At 40.8% G+C, this 25433-nt stretch overlaps 5 protein-coding genes across 7 annotated transcripts; 3 read left to right on the forward strand and 2 right to left on the reverse strand.

Annotated features, from left to right (window-relative positions):
• Window positions 1-1476: 1476 nt before the first annotated feature.
• polr2k (RNA polymerase II, I and III subunit K) lies at window positions 1477-2653 on the reverse strand. Of its 2 annotated transcripts, none has more exons than XM_035183085.2 (4): window positions 2588-2653; window positions 2299-2367; window positions 1834-1926; window positions 1477-1601 (listed from the first exon to the last, which is right to left on the reverse strand). In XM_035183085.2, exons 2-4 carry the CDS (start codon window positions 2357-2359, stop codon window positions 1579-1581), a joined length of 177 nt encoding a protein of 58 aa, XP_035038976.1. In that variant the 5' UTR covers window positions 2360-2367; window positions 2588-2653; the 3' UTR covers window positions 1477-1578. The 2 variants fall into 2 exon arrangements, with proteins under 2 accessions (XP_035038976.1, XP_035038977.1); XM_035183086.2 differs by having other exon boundaries at window positions 2558-2648.
• A 79-nt stretch (window positions 2654-2732) lies between these two features.
• On the forward strand, window positions 2733-9532 carry stk3 (serine/threonine kinase 3 (STE20 homolog, yeast)). The gene is made up of 11 exons (XM_035183287.2): window positions 2733-3070; window positions 3885-3965; window positions 4104-4232; window positions 4487-4601; window positions 4768-4932; window positions 5040-5207; window positions 5305-5442; window positions 5645-5770; window positions 5859-6060; window positions 6608-6801; window positions 6968-9532. The coding sequence occupies exons 1-11, from the start codon at window positions 3048-3050 to the stop codon at window positions 7124-7126; spliced, it is 1500 nt and encodes a 499-aa protein (XP_035039178.1). The 5' UTR covers window positions 2733-3047; the 3' UTR covers window positions 7127-9532.
• Window positions 9533-10244: 712 nt separating this feature from the next.
• rida (reactive intermediate imine deaminase A homolog) lies at window positions 10245-14903 on the forward strand. 2 transcript variants are annotated; one of them, XM_035183349.2, is made up of 6 exons: window positions 10245-10401; window positions 11320-11425; window positions 12167-12221; window positions 12305-12373; window positions 13848-13903; window positions 14470-14903. In XM_035183349.2, the coding sequence occupies exons 1-6, from the start codon at window positions 10337-10339 to the stop codon at window positions 14524-14526; spliced, it is 408 nt and encodes a 135-aa protein (XP_035039240.1). In that variant the 5' UTR covers window positions 10245-10336; the 3' UTR covers window positions 14527-14903. The 2 variants fall into 2 exon arrangements, with proteins under 2 accessions (XP_035039240.1, XP_035039241.1); XM_035183350.2 differs by lacking the exon at window positions 10245-10401 and adding an exon at window positions 10431-10671.
• A 110-nt stretch (window positions 14904-15013) lies between these two features.
• si:dkey-284p5.3 (uncharacterized protein LOC557830 homolog) lies at window positions 15014-20336 on the reverse strand. Its single transcript, XM_035183352.2, has 4 exons — window positions 19948-20336; window positions 17256-17606; window positions 15725-15781; window positions 15014-15630 (listed from the first exon to the last, which is right to left on the reverse strand). The coding sequence occupies exons 1-4, from the start codon at window positions 20036-20038 to the stop codon at window positions 15617-15619; spliced, it is 513 nt and encodes a 170-aa protein (XP_035039243.1). The 5' UTR covers window positions 20039-20336; the 3' UTR covers window positions 15014-15616.
• Window positions 20337-21131: 795 nt separating this feature from the next.
• On the forward strand, window positions 21132-23939 carry rpl30 (ribosomal protein L30). Its single transcript, XM_035183354.2, has 5 exons — window positions 21132-21230; window positions 21346-21394; window positions 21856-22001; window positions 22871-23001; window positions 23839-23939. The coding sequence occupies exons 2-5, from the start codon at window positions 21374-21376 to the stop codon at window positions 23889-23891; spliced, it is 351 nt and encodes a 116-aa protein (XP_035039245.1). The 5' UTR covers window positions 21132-21230; window positions 21346-21373; the 3' UTR covers window positions 23892-23939.
• The last annotated feature ends 1494 nt before the right edge of the window (window positions 23940-25433 follow it).

Here is a 25433-nt window from a genome sequence, read left to right on the forward strand (position 1 = left end):
AAGCCTTGTAGTATTATGCAGCTGTAACGTTAGCATGTACTGGTAGAATATGTACCTCCACATTATTTTATCTGGCTTGTTGGTGTTATTTGTTCTATGTAAAGCCCTTTATGATATTGTCAAGAAAAGTGCTAAATAAATAAAGTACTATATAAAAAAAGTTAATTATTTTGATCATTAATGTGTATCCATAGTAAAAAAAATTATAATGGGTACATCTGTTTCATCTCTGGGAGAAGCACAGTTGTACATGCCAAAATGAATGAGCTGCTTCGGTGTGCTTGCTTAGCACAAAGCATGTTGTGAGTATCACCTGTGTTTTCATGAGAAATCAAAATGGCCGCTGTAAATAGAAAAATGTTGTTGTTAGAATGAATCAGATAAATAATGTCAAACTCCAACTTGTGGTAAGTCTTTGTCAAAAATTCTTATAGACTTACATTTTTTTAGCTTGTAGGTTACGTAGATAAAGTATAAGGCTTAACTAATTAATCATTGTAAATCCGTGAGTGTGGCTCGCCATCTGGTGACCTGTGTGTGAGCACCTGTTCCCAAAGGCCACAGATTCAACTTCATGTTAACTCTTGCGGTTAAAGAAGTGCCTGCTATACGGACCCATGAAGCCACTTCAGAGGTTTGTATTATTTAATATACCATGATACTAATAAATTAAATAGACAAAATAAGAGAAACTGTCCCTTCATTCAACAGCACAACAAACCTCTGCTTCCATAATGACCATGAAGTTTGATCAATATCTCACTAGTTTCAACACAAACTTAATATATAACGGTTATATATGCCGTGAAAGGTTATATTTATTGCACTATTGACTGCATTAGTTTTGGTGAAGTATATATATATATATATATATATATATAAACTGCCACCGAATAATAGTTGGACTCTTCTTCCTCAAAAAAGCCACTGGTGGATCTTTAATCTACTCGAAGTTCAAATTAAATAGTTGACAAGAGTTGATTGAAATTAAAAATATTAAACAAATTATAACAAATCTTCATCAAAATAAAAAAATTAAAAAACTTTCATTGTTTGAATGCAAACTTTAACAAACTTATTTCATGTTACCTCATTCAAACTATTGGAAAACACCTCCTAAATACCCCTTTGCCTCAGCCGCTCTTTCCAAGTGTATAGAAAAACCTTCACATCTTCAGGCAAAGTTAAAATGCCAGAGTTAGGTTTGTAGATTCTGAACTCCTGTAGAAACATGTTGGTGCAGCATGGCAGGAATGAATAGAGAAAATGTGCAACTGCCAATTTTGCATTAAAAAAACAAAATATCTCAACCTGCATTTTCCTGTTTCTGCATTCATCTATTTGTTACCAGTTATATGTGAAAAAACATTACATCAAAAACAGTGAAAACAGTTTTGTTCTGTGAAAATTGTGTTTTTAATAAACCAAATCTTTCATCCATAACTCCTGAGTAAAAATAATGGGTGGAACATAAAAGATTTTCAACATCATTCAGAAATGTCTGAATGTGTTTATTTACATCCAAACAAACTACAAAAATTACACACAGCAATAACAAAACAGCTGATCTCATCTTCTTCATCTGGCATCGAAAACAACCACTGAAATCAGTAGTTAAGGAAATGTACACGTTCTCGGTTCATACATGATTTTGGCTTCCAAATGTGAGCATTTCTTCAAACCATTACACATCTGTTATCCTTTTAATATCATCAGTCAGGGATACATAGAAAAGGAATGTTCTATATTTTCATTTATAAATCTTAGCACGCGCACGCCCACACACACGCGCGCACGCACACACACACACACACACACACACTTAAAGGATACATCTCTTTGTCCTCTTCTTATACATGATCCTGTAACCGCACTCTCTGCATCGGATTGGATCACGGGCCTTAATTTCATTTTCCGTGTGACACTCTGCAATTTAAGACAGAATAATATTAGACATAGAAAAACAATGCAGACTCAAACACTTCAAATTGCTTCACATCTGAATGGTGCTAGATAAATAAACCTGCTTTGCCTTAACTTGAATGAAAAACAAATGTTGGTTCCTGCAGTGTGGGCAGAGCTTTATATGACATAACAATAACATCTGAATTCATAGTAAATCACTGGACTATATGGACTTCAAAGTACTAATGAATTATGAAGTAATAATGCTTGTAAATACTACCATTCGGTCCATTAGTGCAGTTATACTGATGGCTCAGTTCTACTACAAGTGTAGTACAAGTTATTAGAGTATTATGCAGCTGTAACGTTAGCATGTACTGGTAGAATATGTACCTCCACATATGTAGATCATGGGCTGCTGCTTGGGTGGTTGCACATCTTTCGGTGTTTCCATTTTGGATCCTTTAAGACAAAAATGTACGTGTTAGCATCACCACAGCATGCTAACACATATACGGCATGGTTAGCTTGAACAATCACAACCGGAAGTCCCAATGAGACGCAAAGGCCTTTAGGAAATCACAACAGGTCTTGGGTGTGTAGAGAAAAAGTGAATCTCGTGGGAAGGAATCCACAAAAAAACACTTCTCACCGTTTTAACACATCAACAGAAGCTGTTTACCTCTTTTGCTCACACACCGCTGCCTGTGTGCGCATGCGTACACGCGTCCAGTCGACCTCCAAGCAAAGTGGACTGTGATTGGTCAGAAAGCCCCTCTCTCGTATATGACACATTTTCTGCTTCTGTACCAAACAAAGCCGACATTGTGGATATATAACAGATCAACTTGTATAACAGCGTTTTTTAAATGGGTTTATTAATCGTATATTATTCACGGATTCAAACTTTGTAGACATGGAAGCTGCGGTGTTTTGGTTTCGCTCTCCCGCAGGACAGGGGGCGCTGTGGTGAAAGAGCAGCCCCAGACGGCCCATCATCTGACGGACGCTCAGCTGGCCCTCCACCACTTTTCTTCACAACAACGACTCAGTCGACAATGTTCACATCGTGACTAGTGGCCCCCAAACTGTTCTAACTCACCACCAGCCCTCTGCCTTTATATCACCTGAAGCTGTACGACATGGAGCCAGCGGCGCCCAAAAGGTCTGTGTTCATTCTGCTGCTTTAAAACGAGGGTTTAAGCTGATAACTAGCTAAAAGGGCTAACGTAGCTGCCGTCGCTTAGCAAGCTAGCTGGCCGATGCTAACTTCGCTTTACCGGTTTTCTCTCAGACTTTCCGTTAAAACGACTCAACGGGTTCAACGAGCCCATTTCACCAGAATCACAAACAACTGTGTTGGAACATCTTGTGGGTTTCAGGCCTGTGTCGTGGTTTCTGTAACTTTTAGTGAGCTCTGTTCTTTTGAATCAGACATGAAGGGAGGGAGTGTGAAGTGTCACAGGCAGGAACATCAGTGCAGTCCAGGGATAAACCTCCCTGTGGGACCTGGTGGCTTTGGTTTAGTTTTTGCTCTCATGTGAACACTGGTTGTCTCAGTTGTCACTAAAGAGGAACTGAGAGCTGGGTGAGCTTGTATCTGGAACATGATGAATCTTAAATGTGTTTCCTATCTCAGAGGCTGCTTTACGTTCAGTTCTAAGGTTTAAGATCTTGATAAATGCTAAATGAAATTTAGGGATGAACCAATTAATCAGCGAATTGATGAATAGAAAACACACCATCAATGAATTGCGAATACTTCAATAATCGCATAAGAAATGTATCAAGGTAATTAAATATTCTAAATATCTGTTGGTTTCAGATGATCAAATTTAAGAATTGGCCACACTTCTTTTCTTTTTTGTTACACACAATATCTTTTGGAATCTAACTGATGGTCCAATGAACAGTTTCACTACTTGTTTTCAGTTAAACTATTATACAGAGATTACAAGTGATTTGTTACATTTTTACAGCAAGCTGAAAAAGCTGAGTGAAGACAGCCTGACCAAACAACCGGAGGAAGTGTTTGATGTGCTAGAGAAACTTGGAGAAGGGTAAGACGATGCCGTCATGACTCACTTCCATTTTAACTTGTGCATGTTTTGACTAAAACAGTTAAATGGACCTATTTTGTTGTGTATTACATGTTGTTAATATGTCCAAATTTAACAATCTGTGATTTTTGTGTTTAGTTCCTATGGCAGTGTTTTCAAAGCCATTCATAAGGAGTCAGGCCAGGTTGTGGCCATTAAGCAGGTTCCCGTGGAGTCTGATCTGCAGGAGATCATCAAGGAGATTTCCATCATGCAGCAGTGTGACAGGTGGGATGATGAAGCAGATTTACCCAAATCCCTGCATTTACTATGTATATGAACACAAAAATTAATTATTGCCCTCAAAGTATGATATTTGCAACCATGTTCAATTGTATTTTAGGTCTAAATTGTATTTAACCATGGTACTTTTAGCTCCTTCAGTATTTACAATCATCTGTTGTCTCACTTCTGCTCTTTTTGTCTGAAACGAAACTTTGTCTTCTCTTTTGATCACCACTGTGTTTTGCATTTCCTTCTAGCCCTTATGTGGTGAAATACTATGGAAGCTACTTCAAGAACACAGACCTGTGGATTGTCATGGAGTACTGCGGAGCTGGCTCTGTCTCTGACATCATCAGACTGCGCAACAAGACGGTGGGTGCTCACAAAGTTACAGGTTCTAACGGCCTCTGTGGTCAGTCTGTGTGTGATTTATATTATACAGTATATTCTATATTAAGGTAACATTGAAGTTTTGTTTAAAAGTTACATAGGACACATGTTGACGTAACACTGACATTAACCACATTCTTATCCTCAGTTGACAGAGGAGGAGATTGCCACCATCCTGAAGTCCACTCTGAAGGGTCTTGAATATCTCCACTTCATGAGAAAGATCCACCGGGACATCAAGGCAGGAAACATCCTTCTTAACACGGAGGGACATGCCAAACTGGCAGATTTTGGAGTAGCTGGACAGCTAACGGTAACTTTAAAATTCATATTGATCATTCACTGATTTTGTGAACCCATATGAGGTGATTGATAATTTAGTATGTATTAATGACACCGGTGTTTATTTTCTCTCTGAAGGACACCATGGCAAAGAGAAACACCGTGATTGGTACTCCATTCTGGATGGCACCAGAGGTGATCCAGGAAATTGGCTACAACTGTGTGGCTGACATATGGTCCCTGGGTATCACTTCTATAGAGATGGCAGAAGGAAAACCTCCCTATGCCGACATCCATCCCATGAGAGTGAGTGAAAACATAATTTATCCAAGAAGTGGGTCCTCAACCTAACTTATTCTTTAAGTCCACCTGACTGTCTTGTATCCTCTCTGTGTTTCTTCAGGCAATCTTCATGATCCCCACCAACCCTCCTCCAACATTCAGAAAGCCTGAGCTTTGGTCAGACGAATTCACAGACTTTGTCAAGAAGTGTCTGGTCAAGAATCCAGAGCAGAGAGCAACTGCGACCCAGCTCTTACAGGTTCGAGGAAGACATACGCACGCCTGCAGAGATATAAACATATGAGAGCTTTGGGTGTACATGCTTAAAGACTTGATTCCGTAGAAACATATTCATAAAACCCAACTAAAAGATGTATAGGTATGTGTATTTGTTATCACTCAAAATTAAAATATAGAGCACACAACAATCCTTTTTTTTTTTTTTTTCTTTCAACATCCAGCACCAGTTCATCAACCAGGCCAAGCCAGTCTCAATTTTGAGAGAACTGATAACTGAATCCATGGAGATGAAAGCCAAAAGGCAGCAGGAGCAGCAGAGAGAGCTGGAGGAGGAAGATGACAACTCTGTATGTATAACGAGACACTGTTCCACTCAGAGTAACCGTGGGAAACCACCGTTGTGTATGTGAAGTCTAATTGTCTCGTGTCATCCAGGATGAGGAGACTGAGGTGGACTCTCACACTATGGTGAAGTCGGGCACAGAAGGTGCAGGGACCATGCGGGCCACCAGCACCATGAGTGACGGAGCACAGACCATGATCGAACACAGCAGCACCATGTTGGAGTCTGACCTCGGCACTATGGTCATCAACAGCGATGATGAAGATGAGGAGGAAGACCAGGGCTCCATGAGGAGTGAGCGCACACATGTTAACTTAATTATTGGGAATTACATAAGTGGAGCAGAGATGAGAGAAAATATACAATAGTTCCATAAAAAGTTGGTAGGAGAGGAACAAGAGAAGTTCCGAGACAAACCTGTGATTCAGGGGCAAAGTAACAAAAGTTGTTTGTAGGAGAACAGGAAAGAGGATGTTCACATTATCAGGATGGATATGAAGTTTACAAGTCTTTGGCTGTAGGTCAGTGAGGCATCCATATGTCTTTGGTTATTTTAAAGCACTTCTGTATTATTAAGTGCCAAGTCTGATGTGCTGTTCACAAGTCAGAGCTTACGTTCCTGTTATTTAATGGGTAGTTATATTGTAAGTATGTAGAGTATTTCTTTAAAACCCCAACAATCATAAACTGCCAACATGTTTTAATACACAAATAGTTTGTCTTCAAAATAAAGCTGTTTTCAGTGATTCTAAGAAATAATGTGAATATTGTTCTATTTCTGAAAAACAATTAAATACATTGTGTTAAGTTTGAACTTGATCCTCTTTTTTTTCCTCCACAGGGCACGCCACCCCCCAGCAGCCGATGCGTCCATCCTTCATGGACTACTTTGACAAGCAGGACTCCAACAAGGCAGCCCAGCAGCAGGAGAACTACAACCACAACCAGCCGCAGGAGCAGCCTGGCTACCACATTCAGTCCAAAAACGTCTTCCCTGACAACTGGAAGGTGCCTCAGGACGGAGACTTTGACTTTGTGAGTAATGTCTTCCACGAGCCTGTGGTGGTATTATTGTACTGAAGGGGGGGTTACTCATAGTGGAAGTCGGTGTACAACAGTGGTAAAAAATAGCAGAAGCATTTCTTGCAGTATTTGACACAAGAAGACACTAAATATGAATCCTCTCTTTCCTGTCACCCAGTTAAAGAACCTGGACTTCGAGGAGCTCCAGATGCGTCTGAGTGCCTTGGATCCCATGATGGAGCGGGAGATTGAGGAGCTCCGGCAGCGCTACACGGCCAAGAGGCAGCCCATCCTGGATGCAATGGATGCAAAGAAGAGACGGCAACAGAACTTCTGAGTGATCCTCCCTGTCACCTTCATACCCTGGTCTGGGACTCAAAGCCACAAAAAACACAAAACGTACGTCCTAATGACTTGAAGGAACCAAGATGACCCCACTGTCTTTATTTGAAGTCGACTGCTGTTCTGACATAGTGGCCTGTGACTGAAGAGAGATTCTTCTTCTTTCATTCTGGCTCCTGGAATCCACACTAACAAGCCTTGTTTCTACACTGTGTCCAGATGCTGTTCCTTCGATTTGAATCTTAATTTAGTTTCTGCAGTTCTGTAAAGTTGCGTCTCCTCAAATGAGGCTCAAGTCTGCGGCCAAAGATAAAACTAAGTCCGGAGATCACACATCCGGATGTGAAAATTATTGATTTCCCCTCCTCCAAACAAATTTCCCTTTCACGTCACATAGAAAAGCGTCTTGGGGAGTCACCATTGAAACACACGGAGGGACCTCTACCATGACAACCAGGCCAGCACTACACCAAGCCTCAGGTTCAGGTGTGGACATCAACAAGTGGTCTTTTTTTCCTCAGACTTTCAAACTGTAAATAAAACATAGAGCCTACTTTGGAAATACCTGCAACAAAAAGCTATGGAGGTTCATCCATGACCAAAGACAATCAAGGTGATGCTTCAGTTGAGAATGCCTTAAAAACATATTTGAAACCTGGTTTTCAAAATAAGCAATGTAGTGAAACAACCAAGTCGTGGGGTGGTCGAATACGTCCTCTCTTGGAGACGAGTTGGACTCTGCAAATGTTTGTCAGAATGGACAGAGATGACAAATCGTTTGGTGAAGAGTAGATTGTGTGTTTTCAGTTGTTTTGTGGACCAGAAAATTCTAAACCTATTTCAGTATAGTCTTTTATTATCATTAATTTAATTTAATTGTTTTCCAATTTGATGTTCTGGGCTTCTTTATCACAGCCAATGTACTTTCAGTCTATACTGACGGATAACATGGATCTTAGTGCCTCATAACTCACACCGGCATCCTTCTGGCACACATTCACCCACTCTACATGAATTTACTTAACAGATGTATTTCTTTTTAATGCAAATCGTCACAGAAAGTCAGAAGAATTATAATTCCCCTTCAAGCTTAAGCATTCCTGAAAAACTTATGACTGTTTTAATTTCTGTGTAAAAAAAATTATATTGAGCTGCAACTGAAGAAAGCAGCCAGTAGCGTGACTTGTAATTGGTTAATTGGCTGTGGTTCACTTCAGGAGTTAAAAAGACTCAAGTGACTGACTGATGCTGTTTACTTAATGGAAAAAAAAGCAGCTGCACCAGCCTCATATCTCCTGTCTGAGTTTCAGACATTAGATTATTATTTTCTTTTGCATTGAGATAATTTCAGCAAATTTCCCTGCAGCTTATCTGTACGTGTGTTTCAGCAGTTATTAATTAGATTTCCTGACATATCGAGTGTGTGGTGTCATTAATGAAGATATGTTGCTACAACTTGTATTTACAGACAAATATTCAGCGTGTTGACCGACTGATGTGAAATTGCGATGATACCAACCTATGATACATTTGTTCTCTTCATGCAGGAAACATGTTTTCGTGTTGATGTCTGGTTTTGATTTGTCACACTAATGCTAATTATGACACTTTGAATGAATCCAGACTGTGGTCGTCTGCAGGTTGCTGTTACATTTGAATGTTGATAATACGATACTGTTATAAATAGACCTGTTACACTGTCTTACTGCGTCTTATATGATGGACAATGGGTGGAAATGTCAAACTCGTGAATCCAAATTTCAATCACCACTATCTATTAATGATCACGTTTGTACTTGTTTTTGTATCGTTTTTCTGCTTTAACTTGAACCTCTTTCACAATACTCATTACTATTCTTGCCATTGTTTTCATGAATCTAGTCTGCAGCACATTGGCAACACAAGCATTCACTCTATTTATTTAACGTTTCAACCTCTTTATTTTCGTGACACTGGTTTAAATATAGAAGCTGATTTGGCTGTTTAATATTTGGATCCTCTGTCAGATATATTGTGTGTTAGACTATGCATGTTCATAATTATCTTTGCTCTGTAGTGGAATGCTTTTATATTAACTGCACAGGTAAGAGTATTGTTTATATGGAAGATTGATTATTTTCACAGCTTTTAACAATTATTGAATAAAAACTATCTGCTCTGTAAAAAACGAAAAGCCCCGTTTGAAACATGACATTGTTCAGAATCGGCCATGTTCTGTATCTGAAATCACTTCCTTTTTTTAACTATATAGAAACATGATTTTGTCTTCATTTATGAATTGAGGTGTAGGGTGGAATGTAAGCATTTACGTTTGAACCACTTAATTTATTTTGTTTGTAAGACTTTATAATGTTTTGGAAAAGTGCAAGAAATAATAAAAGTTACTTATAGTTAACCTGAACTGCAGTGGAATTCTTTTTTATCTTGAATTCATACGTGGAGAACTGAACCTCTGAGCTTGACTCAATAGAGCGTATACCTCTGTCAAGGCTGAACAATTCTGCACATGATTGTCTTGTACTAATAGAAGAATATTAAAGGAAAGTGGATTCTAAAAAACATGTAACATATTTTACTTAACTGTGTATATTTGCTCAAGAGAAATAAACCTCACACAGTAAAATATGGTTTTAAAAAATAGTACCTACCCTGTAAAGCTCTTGTGAAATTTGGATCTGCAAATTTTCTCATAGATATAAGCCCATAATATATCCTGAAAAAATGCCCTAAGTTGCAGTGTTTAGGAAAGTAAAAAAAAATTGATTCCATAACTTCATCTACATACACACCTTAATTGTATTGGTTTTTTCCACGTCCAGACTCCATCTCTTCAACCCACTCTCTCTTCAGACCAAACTAACCAACCAGCTAACTAACTGTCTAACTGACTGACTGACTGACAGACTGACTGACTGACAGACAGGGGTTCAAAAATAACCTCCTTTGGTCATAAAAACATCAGAGTCCACAGGACAGAACACCTGTTGTATCGTAACTCTTTGAGCACAAGCGCACATGTGTTTTTCATTTCCACACTGTTCCCTACAGGAATCGCCTGTAAAAAATGCCGAGTGCTCCTTTCAGCGGACATTACGGTAAAGTTTATGGCAGCTGTTCCTTTTATTCCCTGGTTGTTCCGCTAGTTGTTGCGCAACATTCACTGCTTCTCACTGTGGAACAGGAAGAAACCACCAGACCAGGAAACATGTCTGCACTCGTTAGAAAGATCATCAACACCGCATCAGCCCCGGCAGCCATCGGCCCCTACAGGTAGGACCAGAGTGTTAACATGTGCGTTTAAATGTGTTGACACGTGGTGAGTAGGAAATGTTTGAATGGGTCCGATGTGTGATCGGAGCAGGGGCGGATCTCTGCGATCAATAAACTGACCGAGTGTCAAAGGTTAACTTGCAGCAGCAGAGCAGGAGAAGAGCTGCAGAGTAGAGACACCGGTAGAAGTCACAGAGTAGAAACTATGGCCTCCCTCCGTCGACAGACCCCTTACACACCTAACGCTCCAATCAGACAGGGAATATACAGGTAAGAATTCACGTGCTCTGAAAAAAACAACTCTAATCTGATATCATATTTAAACAAGGTACCGTTTTGGTTTGTAATAAATAAATGTATATGTTTCCATTTGTCTGAAATCCTAAATCAATGTCGATTCCCATGTCAAGTCAAGTTTATGTCTTGTTCTTTGATTCAATCTGAGTGCAAATGAAGGGGTGTTGCTGCTGTGACCAATCAGCTGTCAGGGGGAGGAGACATATCCGACTGAATTCAATGTGCTGACCGCTGATCATCTGTTGTTTTCAAGGGGAACAAATCCACCTTCATTCACTTTGGATAGAAGTAGTTGACTAACTTACCTGTTTAGTGTCTGATGTTTTATTCTTATTTTTATGTTATAAAGTCTTACACAACCACAACCACATGTGTGAATGGGGTCGTGGTATTAGATTGTGAAATGCAGATAAGATTTAAATGAGGGGTTGAGATGTGGATACAACAGAGACAGAAACAAAGTCTGTCTGCTCAGCATATTTGGTAAAGATCAGTATTTGTGTATTTATGTTTTAATACTTATATGGACCTAGGAGGCTGAAATATAGATAATCTTAACAGTACTTGTAGTAATAAAATAGCGCTACAACTTTTATCGTGTGTGTATGTGTGTGTCTTCAGTCAGGCGGTGGTTGCGGACAGAACCGTGTACATCTCCGGTCAGCTGGGGATGGACGTGGCCTCAGGTCAGCTGGTGGATGGAGGAGTCCAGGCTCAGGCCAAGCAGGTGAAGCTCACAGGGACTGATGATGATGATGATGATGTAATGATGATGCAAGTAGAACCAAAACGTTTGAAGTACAATAGAATCCTCTCAGTACTACAGCACATGAGAGGCAGCAGAACGACTCGAGGTGACTATAGTTCACATGAGCACTTGTTATTATCTCTGTGAGAGTGGAGACGTTACATCTTATCTCAGTGCCAGGGTCAGGAAACAGGTTGGCACCTCACAACTCAAGAGATAACATTTAATCTGAAACACTTCAAGGCCTCTGAACCGCACAGGGGAGACAGACATAATATACATAATGTTATACTTCTACATACATGTTTGATGTATGGATTTAGCGCTGTCTGATATTTATGCTTATATCATGTTCCGATATTTGTTTCGAAAGTTGTTTCATTGGTTTCTGATTTTAACCTCTACAATTTCTTTTCATTCAGAAAGACGTGTACTTCAGCTTGAAAAGTGCTGTTTACATAAAATTTTCATTCTTATGGCATATTTTTGCCATAATACTTCTCCCAAATGAATATTTCAAAAGCCACAACCACATAAAAAATTATCAGAGGGTCAAAGATTAGAATGTAAGTCCTCCGTGGTGGCATCTTTTTAAATCAAACATTAAAATCAAACAGATTGGCTGTTTATTTAAAGGTCTGATCGTCACAAATAAAGAAATGAGATGTAAAAGGTGACATTGAGTATTGACTGACCTCCCTCCCCTCTCTCACCCCTCAGGCTCTTATCAATATGGGGGAGATCCTTAAAGCTGCTGGTTGTGGCTACACCAACGGTGAGATCCAAACACCACCAGACGGTTTTATGTGTTTCACTGTTTTTACAACAAACTAAACAACGTGAACTCTTTTGTCTCAGTGGTGAAGACGACTGTGCTGCTCGCTGACATAAATGACTTCAACAGCGTCAATGAGATCTACAAGACATGTGAGCGAACGTGTAAACACACACGCTGCCTGTAAGGCAATGCAACAGAGCAGAGATTAATAGATTTTGGTTTTCTAATGGAACTGACGTGTTTTCTTCATAATCACGATCTTCTAAATATATACAAACAAACACATGGTGGCAGCATTTAACCAAGACAGAACTGCTGTCATGTCATTGGTCCATCATGACTTTATCATAACTTTAAAAACAGCTTTATTCACTTTAGATGAGACTCTGTGAAGGTGAGGCTGCTCTCTAATAGGAGGAGGTGGATTCCAAGCCTCCATGTCAGGGAGAACGTCAGCTGCCGAAGTGACCTTGAGCAAGGCACTCAGTGTCCAGTGCTCCAGGAGTGTTGATTAGTATTTGACCCTGAGCTTTGAGAAGAGAAAACACACATTTCTCTCCCAGGGCGTCACTTGAAGTTGAGTGTAGAGCCAAAGCAATTCATCAGTTGGCCAATAAAAAGACGTACTGTTATCTGCGTTTATGTAAATTATTTTTTTCTGACTTCAAATGATGATTTATGTTTTCATTTTAACATGGAAGAGCAGAATAGTTGTTGAAAAATCCTCCTACATTTAAGTACATTTTAGTTGAAAATCACTGGCATTTTGCTTTTTAAAGATTTATAATGTTAAAACAAAACCCACCAATATAATTTACTGATATATTCTAAGTAAACCATGTAAAAGCCTGTAATAATTCCGGCGGCACACTCCACCCATCCTACCTGTGAGCTGATGAGCTGATACACTGGCTCATATTCCACTGACATCTCTCAGAAAATAGCTGCTGACAGGTTTGGCAGTCAGCTGACAGGTTTGGCAGCCAGCTGACAGACGGACTCACTCGGCTCTTCCTCTGCTGGACGAGAGCAGCGTCCTCCTCACGCTCGGCCCGCTCGTTTCCTCCTGCATCACAGCAGACAGGTGTAATGGAAGCTGCGGTGCCTAGTGAGTCGTAAACGGACACGCGGCGTGCAGGCCCACAGGGGAAACTCAACCCCTCCTGGCGAGCTTCGCTGAACGGACCGTTGCCTCTGCTACAGGGCCCGAGCTCCGTCCCTCCTCCAGACTCTACTCAACCCTAAACCACAGGCAGGGAACTTTCCCTGACCCTGATAAGAGGAGGAGAGCACACGTGTCCACAGTGATACAGTCGTGTTGATTTTGAGTTTTCAGGCTGAAAGTTAAGAGTCACTTTAAATACATTCTAGCCTGCAGCCAAAGTTTTGTCTTATCACTTGTATTTCAACCAAAAAACCTAATTTGTAGATTTATTTCTCTTATAAAACTGTCCAACAATTGGCGCTCAAACCTTCCTCACATCCTCTCACAACTACACTTAATCACTGAATTCATTAAACCTCAATCTAGTGCTTAACAGTTTCCCCACTTTCTAACAAGTTTTAATTGGATAGTTTGTAAGTTATAAATTCAGTTGTTGATTTGTGTTGTTTTCTCCCCAGTTTTCAGCAGTAACTTTCCAGCCAGAGCTGCTTACCAAGTCGCTGCTCTCCCCAGAGTGAGTACAGACAGAACCCGTGTTATCCAATCAGAACTGCAGCACCCGGTGACCCCATGTAGATCTGCTATTAACATCCGTCCTGAGGTCCGATCACTCCGACCACATTCGTCGGGGGCCTGGTGCGCATGTGACCACATTCTTTTCGCTGTGTGAATGCAAATATTTCCTGGACCACATGTGTAGGACGAACTAATCAGCTGATGACCTTTGACCTGCTACAGTTTCACAATGAATCAGAAGTATTTTTTTTACTCTTCTCAGATGAATTAGTCAATTTGATTTTGGCCACAACCTCAGCACTGATTACCAGTAATCACCTCAAACAAGGTGAAAACAACAGAAATGATGGTAGTGATTATTTGCATGTAGAGCAGGGAAGTGAGATCCAATCACAAGTGGTCACAGGAAACACATTCTGGACGCCAGGTGTGAACACATGAACTTAACGCTGACCACCCGAGTTCGGATCGCTCTGGATGGATGTTAACAGGCAGATGTGAGCATACGTGTCAAAATCTTGACACGCTCAGTAAACCACCATGTTTCTCTGTCTCCGTCTTCAGGGTGGACTGGTGGAAATCGAGGCGGTCGCTGTGGTCGGTCCTCTCTCAGACTCCTGACTAACCGGCCCCATCACAAACAAGTTATAGTCCAACCGCCAAGTGGCCTTAGAGTTGTGCTGCAGAGGCCTTGTTGTATTTCCACACGACGCATTAAAGAAGTTATTTTCTGTTATTGCCTCTGTGGCTGGTTGTCTGCAGCGATTTAGCCTTTTGAGTATCATATCAATGGAAAACTACTGATCTTCACATTAAAATTCTTACAACAACAGAGAACTAAACATCTTACCAGACTTTAGATTGTGGTTTAAGGTCATTTCAAACTGTGCATGAAACCGAAATGATTATTAACATTCCCTCAGCCTCAGTGGACATATTAGATGTCAAATAAACCTTCTGTGATGCTGTTTTTGGTTTAATAAACTCACTTTCTCTTAGTTTTGTTCCATTGAAATAAATGAAATTTGAATAAATAAATGACCATGAATTTGTTATTCTCACAATATTCATATTTCCTTTAGCACAATAAAAAAAAAAGTACTTGTGATTTCAATTTATTGTGGCTCTTTTAATTAATTAAGTCAATAGCTTATGACAGATTTCAGGTTTACTTTCCAGAGAGAAATCATGACACATCAGAAACAAAACAAAAAAACTCAATTCAGGAACTTGTAAAATCAGTGCTCATTAAACCTGCAGCGGGCCAGCTCTTCATATTCATTACAAACAGGGTTGTACAATCAAAGCCAGCACCTCAAATTGAATATTATTTCATAAATCAAATATAGATTTGGCTTTGGTTTCAGTAGAATTATATAGTTTAGTAGAAAACAACAGAATAAACTCTTCAGGTTAAAGTTAGATTACAGACGTCTACTTTTATGAATGTAGACATTTTAATGAATAATTTGATTAAACACACTTAAGTGCTGCAGATCTGTTCAGGTTACGAGCAGAACTACAGGAGGGGGAAGAAGGCACAGTGATGACTGAGGAACCCTGACTGAAAGTGGTCACCACAGGGTCTGCATCTTGGCAACAAGGCGATGTCTGTTTCACACGCACACATTTACTCATACTTTCACTCACACATACGAACAAGTGAAGAACCCTGCAGGCGATTAATCTGTGCTGGCATCCAGATTGTACTTCACTCACTGGGAGCTGGAAACAAGAAAGAGGGAAACATGTTCAGATTGTACAAACTGTGTGTGTCTGTGTGTGTGTGAGACATTGTTGAAACTGCACATGTACTCACCTGGTGCCTCCTCAAGTTTCGGTTCTGAATCAGTCTCTGTGGCCTCTGCTGCTTTTTCTGTTAAGGAAGAAACAACAACACAACAAACATGGTCACATTTAAACGTGTGGAGGTTTCCTGTCATCTCTCTACTGTCCACTATCAATACAGGCTTAAAACTCCCCCCCAAATAACAAACGATTTTGAGACCACATATTTCAGATTTGGAGCCTGGACTAAAAATTCACAGAGCTGAACGTCTCCTTGAAAAACAAATTATTTCGCCACATTTAAATCCAAAGTTGTGAAATCCCAGCATCTCTCCTTCAATCACATGCTTCATTGTCAGTTTTCCCTCAAAGGTTTGTGATAACAGATTATCTTCAAAAAATATATATAAAAGAAATGAATCCCATCCCTGACTGCTAACACATCCAGAGGTGGAGGCCGTGCCATGTCCGGGTCTGTTAATGTGACACCTGATCCTCCCTCTCCATTGGCTGTGAAATGGAGGCTCAGCGGGACCTGACATCGCTCGTCGCCGGCGGCAGCCCTGTGTGTGTGTTGGCATGCTCCAGTTTCTCTGTGGACTCCAATTGCACCTTATTGACACACACCAGTGACAACAAAGTCTTCGCAACACACACACACTTGCACTCTCGGCAGTGGCCACTCAAACACGGCTGTGGTCAAGGGTGAGTCAGGTTGGACACCGTAGGGGGTCGAGAGCAAGTGAAGACAAAGGTCAACGAGAGTCCAAGTTTCAACCTCAACAAGAGTCGGTCCCTTAGCAACAGATCGCTCCCGGTTAAACAAAGTGTCGCACGTAAACCAATGTTTTCAGGAACAATAATGCAAATTAAATTTAAAAAATCACGGGATACCAGAAACATCTTCGTCACTGATGATACGTTTTTCTCTGCTGCCCTTAAATGAAAGTTACACTTGATATATTTTACATAACAACACGGCCTGGAGGAAAAACATGCCACAAAACAGGTTTTCAGACAATCCTCCCTCAATCAAACACCACTGACGACAACAAAATAAAATAACGTAATTCATAAAGTAAAGAAAAACGTTTCATTAATTCACTGTGACCTGAATACAAGTGCGATGTGTTGAGGGCGCTCCTTTAAGACTAAACAAATCATTACATGTGTGACTTATAAACACATTCCTTTGGCCACTGGTGTGTTCATTAAAGGACAAAGTGGCGCGTGTGTGTGTGTTGTTGGATACCGCCTGGTTACCGGCATCGCGGTGATACCGGGGAGGGACGAGCGGGCGTTCTGTACCTGGATGCGGTGGCAGCCTGTGTTCACTGGGTCACCGTGCAGGAGCTTCCCTGTGCGGTGCTCAGGTTACTGCTGGTCAATGGAGACATTTGCTCCCTAATAAGTTCCTCTTCCCTCAGTGGGACACGTTATTGTTTTATAGCTCTAGTTGCAGATGCAGATCATGATCTCAAGAGGAAAAATAGCCTAATCTCAGGTGGTTTAGACGAATGTCCTTGACCTTTAACAAGGCTTTTCAGTTCACTCCAACCCACCTTGCTCTGGAGCTGCAGCTGGAGGTTCTGAGGAGCTCACTGAGGTCTCAGTGGTGCTGTCTGCTGCTGGTTCTGGTGCTGGTTCGGCTGATTCTGCTGATGCGGCTGGTGCTGGTTCTTCTGGTGCTGCTGGTGCTGGTGCTGGTTCTGCTGGTGCTGGTGCCTCTGCAGGCGGACTGGCAGCTGCAGGCTGAGCGTCCTCTCCTGCTGGTGGAGCTGCACTGGTGTTCTCTGCAGATGCGGCAGCTGCAGCAGGTTCATCTGCAGGTGTAAAGTCGCCGCTAGCAGCAGGTGTTTGGTCCGGGAGAGTTTCACAGTCCTCGGCTACATTGCCATTCTTGTTGGCCGCCCCTGTCAGTATGAACACAGTGTGAACACAGCACATGAGCCAAACAAGACAGTTTGAAACTCAATCAGATTCATCGTAGATCTAAGACTGCAGTGAAATCTTCAGAATTCTTGTTTAAAACAATCAGGTCTGATCTAAGAATGTCAGGTTTTAAAGTTCTGCAGGCTTCATCTGTGGAATATAAGATTGTGTGACTCAGATATTTTCATTTTAGAATGAATTAGGTTTTGTGCTATAATTTAAGATTAGGGTTAAATGAAAATAACCTTATCTGGTGCCTGACAAATGACTCCTATCAGCCTCCAATGGTTGAACTCCAGTCTCTAACCACTGGACCGTGCAAAGCTTCCACTCTCACCCATATAGAGGAGCTCATAGCATTGGGTGCAGTTCTCTGAAAACACAATTATACCTGTATATCCCTGAAACAACTGAAAGTTAAAATAATGGCGTAAAGAGACAAATAATAGGAGCCACAAAGAGTTAAAGATGATGTGGATTGTTGTTAGTAACAGCGGCTCTGTGAACACGTTGCTGTGGGTTATATACCTGTATATGATCTATCACTTATTTTTTTCTTAAGGATTTGCATTGCAAATATTTGAACTAATCTCTAAAGTCTTGACCATTGACATGTTTTGCATAAGGCACAGATAGTTCCTTTAAATAGAAATGATGTCATGAAAGACCTGAGACACCAAAAAAATATATAGTGACTTTTGGCAATTTGGAAATCTGCAGAAGATTCTTGCAAATTTGCCTCCAATTTCTGCAGCAAATGTGCCTCAGTAAACACTGTTCTTAAGCCTGTCAGTAATTTAACAGTACTATGATACAAACTTTTAAAGTTATGTTTGTTAAGAATAAGTGTGTCCGTTGGGGGTGCAGCTGACTGAAGGCCTCCTCTCTTCAAGTGTTAAACTATCTAGTTCCTCAAAATGAATAAACCTTTGGTTAATAAATGTCATCCTGTTTGCTTTCTTGGAAGTGATAAGCAGCGTCAAGAAAAGGAAATCAGCCTCATGCAAATAGAAGGACACATCCTGATAAATTTCCATTTGACCTCTGAGACAATAGCAACAGTGTCACCAGGTGTAAGCGGTTTCCATCTGACCTCAGATACAGCTGCCAACATGAAGCTCAGTTAGACAGAAAAACAATTTCTCCCAGCTGCCATTGGCCAATTTATTGTGATTCAAATTCATCGAGACTCAGCAGTTTATGTTTTTGTGTTATTTCTAAGTCTTTTATTTTGTATATTTTGTCCATCTCTTGTGTTCAGCGAGACGTTTGTGTGGATACTGCTGTCTGTACTTCAAATTGCCCAAAGGGGACAATAAAGATGTCTATGAATTTGGTCAATAAACCCAAATATAGAGACTTGCAAGTGAAATCTGAGGCTCTGACATCCTCAGCCAACAACAACAACAACAACGTGATACTTTATCGTAACTGAAACTCTCCTTTAGTGTTTCACCTTTCTGGACGTCAGACACTTATTCTGCTTATTTTTAAAGAACTTGAAGTCAAATTTGTTGCTGATTCAAACAATGCATTACATTTTCCCACACTGTATTTATCAGTCCCTCCTCATCACCACAGCCGGGTCCGTCTCTGAGCCACTACAACAAAGGGGTGCCTAAAGTGGCTTCTCTATTTCCTGTTGAAACTGTAGACTGTCATCAAATCTGCCTTCACGCCACTGTCTCTCTCCGTGGAGGACGGGGCCAGAGACCAGTGTTAAACAATGGCAATACACTTTCCCATCCTGTCCCTGTGGAGCCGTGACTCAGTAAAAATAAAGACACCAGACACTGTACCCAGAGGATTACACTGATGTTCATTTGCATGCAGACTGTGCCAGAGCAGTGTTCACTACAGTGTAACAGAGGCAGCAGTGAACTTCCAGGACCCAGACATCTTAGCATGTAATTCAAGGCATCTACTGCTTCTATCAATACATTTATTGATACAAATACTAATAATCATCAATATATAAATATAATATAACATAATCATAATAAATCCCATCAAACATTGATAGACATTAACATATACACACTATACAAAAAATATGTTATTTTACATACTATTTGTGACACTACAGAAAGTCAAAAAGTTTTGGATATAGGCAATCGTTACTTCCACATATATTTGACGGCATTTTTTACATTTTACACCATTATATTCAGTTAAAAGTCCCTAAAATACTTGTTTGGTCACTTAAAATATGTTTGCAATGAATGGTACCGGTCTGCCTAGATGCAATTATCCAAATATCCCATAACAATTATATGATTTTTTTTATTTTTTTATATATGTAAGTTTTAAATCTTACGTCACCTGTGGTGCTGGTTCCGTTGCTCTCCTCGGGCTTCACACTGGGTCGAGTCGTGTCCACAGCTGAAGTTTGGGAGCTGGTGGAGCATCCCATCCTGCCCTGTGCGCACAGAGGACTGGATGGAGAGGTTCAGAGTGAGGGGGTGAGGCTGGAGCTGCGCTGATGACGTGGTGCATTAGATCTCTCTCTGTCCCTGGCAATTGAGAGGAGTCCCAAACTGTGGCCGGTGAATCCCCTGGAGGAGAAACCTGAAAGACTTGGCTGGTCGTGCCGTCAAATTCCTCTATCCTCCCCCGCGTAATTGCGCACCGTGGGTCCTCCTCGTGTCGCGGACGCACGTTTCTAAACAGGGCTTTTTGTTGTGTTCTGTAACTGAGGCTGTTTCCAAGAGGCTGGCGCAGGGAGAAAAATACATTATTCAGTTAGTGTGTGCAGCGGCCACCTCTTGGGGCGGAGAAAGTGAAGCTGGTATTTTCCTCACCAAACCAAAGCAGCAGGTCCAAACATGGCCAATTGTTCCCTTGATTAAACCTCTGAATCCAGAGTTAATTGGGGAGGGAACAGAAATGTTCACTTATAAGGAAAATCCCATCATTTATAATTTCACTGAAATACCAACGATTTAGCAGGAAAAACCTAAACTTGACTTGCAGAAGCTCACGACCCCTGGTAGATACAGAGTTAGCTTGATTTAGAATTATAATAAAAAACATATGTCGTGTAATGCTGTGGAATAAAGAGTACATGAATAATGGTCAATACTAAAATACACAATAATAACATATTATTCATGTGTTGTGGAGTGGAGTCACCAAGTTGTATTAAATGGAAAAACTCAAGTACAAGTACAAAACCCTTAAAACTGTTCTTACTTTTAAGATCTAGATTAATATTTTACATCCAAGCACGTGATGACACATGACCTCATCAACAGTACATACAGTAAAATAACTCATCTGACTGCAGACGTATCTGCTCTTTCATTTGTATAAAGTTTTGAATGCAGGAGACTGAGATAAAACATTATTTAATAGAACATTATTTTATTTCCACCCTATTGTTTTATAGCTGTAATTCTTCTTTATCCACTATGGTGTTTATTCCCTCACATTACGGTGTTTGTGTAGTTTTGTGGAATAAACCGGTTTGATCGACTAAACATTCACACACATGTGCAGTGAGCGTCCTGCGCAGTAAACCTCTGCGCAGCTCCTCCGACCAGATAGCGCCGCAATGCACCCTGGTCCTTCCTTTCTCTCCGTGGCCATATTGTCGAGTTCTTACCGTAAGACGAGCTCTGCGTTTTTCGCAATAAAACACCGATTTCCCTGCTTCTGCTCACTCTGTGTTTTCACCCACACGTTAACCAAAGTCTCCTCCTCCCCCCCTGTCGCCCGCAGGTTGGCCTGTCCGGACTAAACCGCAAACATGGTGGCCGCAAAGAAGACGGTGAGTGTCGGGGGAGCTCGGGCCGGGCCGCACGCTGCTTCACGTGGACGAGAGTTATCTGTCATGGGGCCTGTTAGCCAGCTAGCAGCGCGACAGTCCTCTTAAACTACGTTAAACCGCGTATATCTAAAGTTACGTTACTGCGGCTGTAAAGATTCAAAGGAACACGTCGCTGTTATTTCTCTCCTTTATTGTTTATCCGCATGTTCTCCCTGATCTAAGCTAACAAGCTAAATCCAGACGTTAGCAAAATGCTAGCAAAGTAGCAACGAGTCCTACAAATGCTCTTTAAAAACTTGCATATCACACCATCCTCCTTGTGTCCATTCGGTTAAATGTGATATTTAACGTCAACATGTCACTCGTTTGTCTCTTTGAGTTCACCGATAGTCGAAGAGGCTAACGTTAGCCGTGTAGCTCAGGTGTTGACCCGACTGTGCATCTCCCTCCCGTGTGTGCAGAAAAAGTCCATGGAGTCCATCAACTCTCGTCTCCAGCTGGTGATGAAGAGTGGGAAATACGTGCTGGGCTACAAGCAGTCCCAGAAGATGATCCGGCAGGGGAAAGCCAAGCTGGTCATCCTGGCCAACAACTGCCCGGCCCTCAGGTCAGTAGTCACTGCAGTTTACAACATCTGGGCTTGATGCATGGAAAGTCACTATTTAGGAAATGTTGTATACATTTGTAAAGCAAATGTTATATTGGTAACATCAGTGTTGTAAGCAGGAGCTGTGACAAATATCAGATTCTTAAAATTAAGGGAAGAAGATGTCCATGAGCTATAGTCCAACCCTACAGCCATTATTAACAGTTCATCATCTCATGTTTGAACTAGTTATCAACATCTGGCTGCTTATTGCAGAATTTGGGCTTTTAGTTAGTTGATCTCAAATTAAAACTGTCCATTAGGACATCGTACTGCTTTTCCATTTGCAGTTTTCCAGTGCCTGCAATAGAATAGAATAGTGCTTACAATAGAAACATGTTTGTTCCAGGTCGTGAATTGCCTTGTTTTTATTCACAATATGGGTCATTTAAAGAAGAATCTTGCATCTGAACCCGTTTCCTCAGTGATCCAAAGTAAAACCAATGGATGCTGTTAAAGAGTCAAATGTCGTTGGTTCTGTGAGCTGCCTGGACTTCGGTCAATGTATTATTTACATGTCTCACAATGACCAGGCTATGACATTTTACATTATGCAAACTGATTATAATGGATTACATGCTGCGTAACAGAGTTCTGATGTTGGTTGAATTCTAAGTAATAAAAAAACTTTTTTGTATCAACACAAGTTAGTAACTAGAGAGAAGTTTCTGTTTTCTGTCATCAGAGGTTCTAAGATGGATGGATAGTGTTACTTTTCTGCACATTTGATGCCTTTCATTTGTATTCCTTCTCCGTATTAATTAAGCATTTTTTCTAATGTGTATTTGCTGCTGTGACTCACATTACCTTTGTCTCTCTGCTGCGTTCAGGAAATCTGAGATTGAGTACTACGCCATGCTGGCCAAGACCGGTGTCCACCACTACAGTGGAAACAACATTGAGCTTGGTACAGCCTGTGGTAAATACTTCAGGGTGTGCACACTGGCCATCATTGATCCTGGTGAGTACCTGCTGTCCAACACCATAAGATTTGAGCCTCTTCTCCTGCTGATTTCCCAATGCAGGGGGTCCATACTAGAATATTAAAAGGGACTAATGGGGTGTGGAGTGTGCCAGTCACTGTCTGGTAGCAAAACTGATGCAGCAACATTAGCTTAGTGCTACAGGTCCCAGTGAGACTCATTGACACAACTGAACAGCAATTAAAAGAGGAATCACTGACAAACCAGTTTTCAATCACACCACAATGTTTCAGTGATCCATGCTAGAGTCTGCATATCTATCAAATGAGCTAGTATCTAGTACATTTGTGTGTTTATATACATATATACACACACACATTCAGCACATACTCTGTAATATTGTGCTGACTTGTTTACTTCTGTTTGGTCGATTAGCTGCTGGCATTGAAACAGATATGTGAACCATGATAGATGATATCCGTGCATCATTACCACTGGAGAGCAACTAAACTTATAACACCTGTTTTCACACAAGCTCATTGCACCTCAACAAATGTGACTTTAATATTTATATCATTATATAAAACACACATTTTAATTTCCTGTCACTTGGTTTCCTCTGCGAATTTTTGTGCCTGTTGGCCCTGCTCACAAAGTGGTCCAGTGCAGGACTAGTGGTTCGCTAGATGAACGCCAGTCGGAGCGCTCGGTTGAGCTGCCACTGTTTTCTGGCTGGTTCACGACTGCTCCGTTGGTCACATCTCATAATGTCAATATTACCTATCTACGCTCAGTATATAATTGAGTTAAGTTTTACTGTGTACATGATGATTTATTTCCACCCACTGACTCTTTGTTCATCTTTTCGTCTTCAGGCGATTCTGACATCATCAGGAGCATGCCAGATCAGCAGCAGCCACCTCAGTAGAAACGTTCCCCAGCCCCGTTGTCATAAATAAAGTCGGAGTTAAACAGATCACACTGGTGTCGTTTTTATTTCTAATCAATCCATGAATTCCACACGTGTCTGTCCTGCCGTTGTCCGCCAGAGAGCAGCAGGGTGCTCTCACTCGCCTACTTAGCATTAGAGGCCTGTGTGAGGGATTTCCTCTCCTGCAGTTGTTTACATTGTGAGCCTGTTGACAGAAAACAGGCAGTGATGGGAACTGAATTTTAAACCGCAGAGCTTTCTTCAAAGACTTCTGACAGAGCAGGATGACGGGATTATCAGTTCATGCGTCGACCATCGTGATCCGCTCCACTCGCTGCTCATCACGTCGTCACAGTTACACAACACTGATATTTGAGTGTTTCTTTCTCACTTACATAAACCGTGGGGATGACCCTCAACTGTATCGTCAGCAGCCTGTTGACTGTAATCGAGTAAGGACACTTCTCTTTCAGAGGTATTAAAGGCTTTGAAGGGTGACAGCCGCCTCTGATGTCATCCGACGTGTGTGGAGATAGAGATTTATGTATATGCACTGATAAACTTCTGAGAAACCTAGGAGCAAATTCTTTTTTGTACCTGCTGATCAAATCTATCACAATCTTTTCTTTGATCAAAATTGAATTGGCGGTATTTGTAAAGAAAAAACTTTTAGTTTTAGTTTTGAGTCTCACTCTTTAAAACCACATTAACATATATAAACAGGGTTTGTTTTAGATATTTGAAGCTAAAGTAATTCTGTTACTCCATTACAATGCAAAATGTCTTCACTTAGTGTAGAAGTTTGCCTTTTTAAATCCTTGAATGTTGATTTAATTGTCAATCACTGCAACAACCCACATCAGTGTGTGTGGGACACTTGTTGGCTGTGGACTAATAGACATGGCGATGCTCCTGCCTACTCGTGTATATACAACTAGTGTTCGAAGTATAACACATGTCCGACAGAGGCAGGTGCATCAACCCAGACACGACTGTTAGCTGCCCATCATCCATCGAGTGGTTTGGCCCAGTTTTTCCACTCACTGGTTCCCCTAAGCCTTTTTCTTCATTCCCAATTAAATCGAATGAAACCGCCCCAGGTCATCTGGATCACGTGCTGCAGATTCCCCCGCTCCAAATAAAGGACAATATCTGAGGTATGTGGCAGAAAAAATAACATCTGAATCTGCAAATATGAACAATCTCCACAGACACTCAGCACAAAACAGCCCTTCACATTTGTTGAGCAATTTGGTTTGGACTTATTTTATTAGTGTAGTTTATTTAATTTCAATTGAAATAGTTTGAGTTATAACTCATTTATTTGATCTGTGTAAAACAAAGTAGAAAATCCCAAACACGAAGCAATAAACTGTCACTTCAGTCAATTTAGTTTTCAACATTTCTCACTACAAACTAAATAACATAATTATATCTTAGTGGACATAAGTTGTCGTATACTTAATATTCTCATACAAAGTTATTGATCATTAACCTCTACTCATAACAAGGCAAGTTTAGTGTTGATTCTATGTTTTA

This window comes from Hippoglossus stenolepis, chromosome 17 (genome assembly GCF_022539355.2).
Source record: "Hippoglossus stenolepis isolate QCI-W04-F060 chromosome 17, HSTE1.2, whole genome shotgun sequence".
Taxonomy (NCBI): Eukaryota; Metazoa; Chordata; class Actinopteri; order Pleuronectiformes; family Pleuronectidae; genus Hippoglossus; species Hippoglossus stenolepis.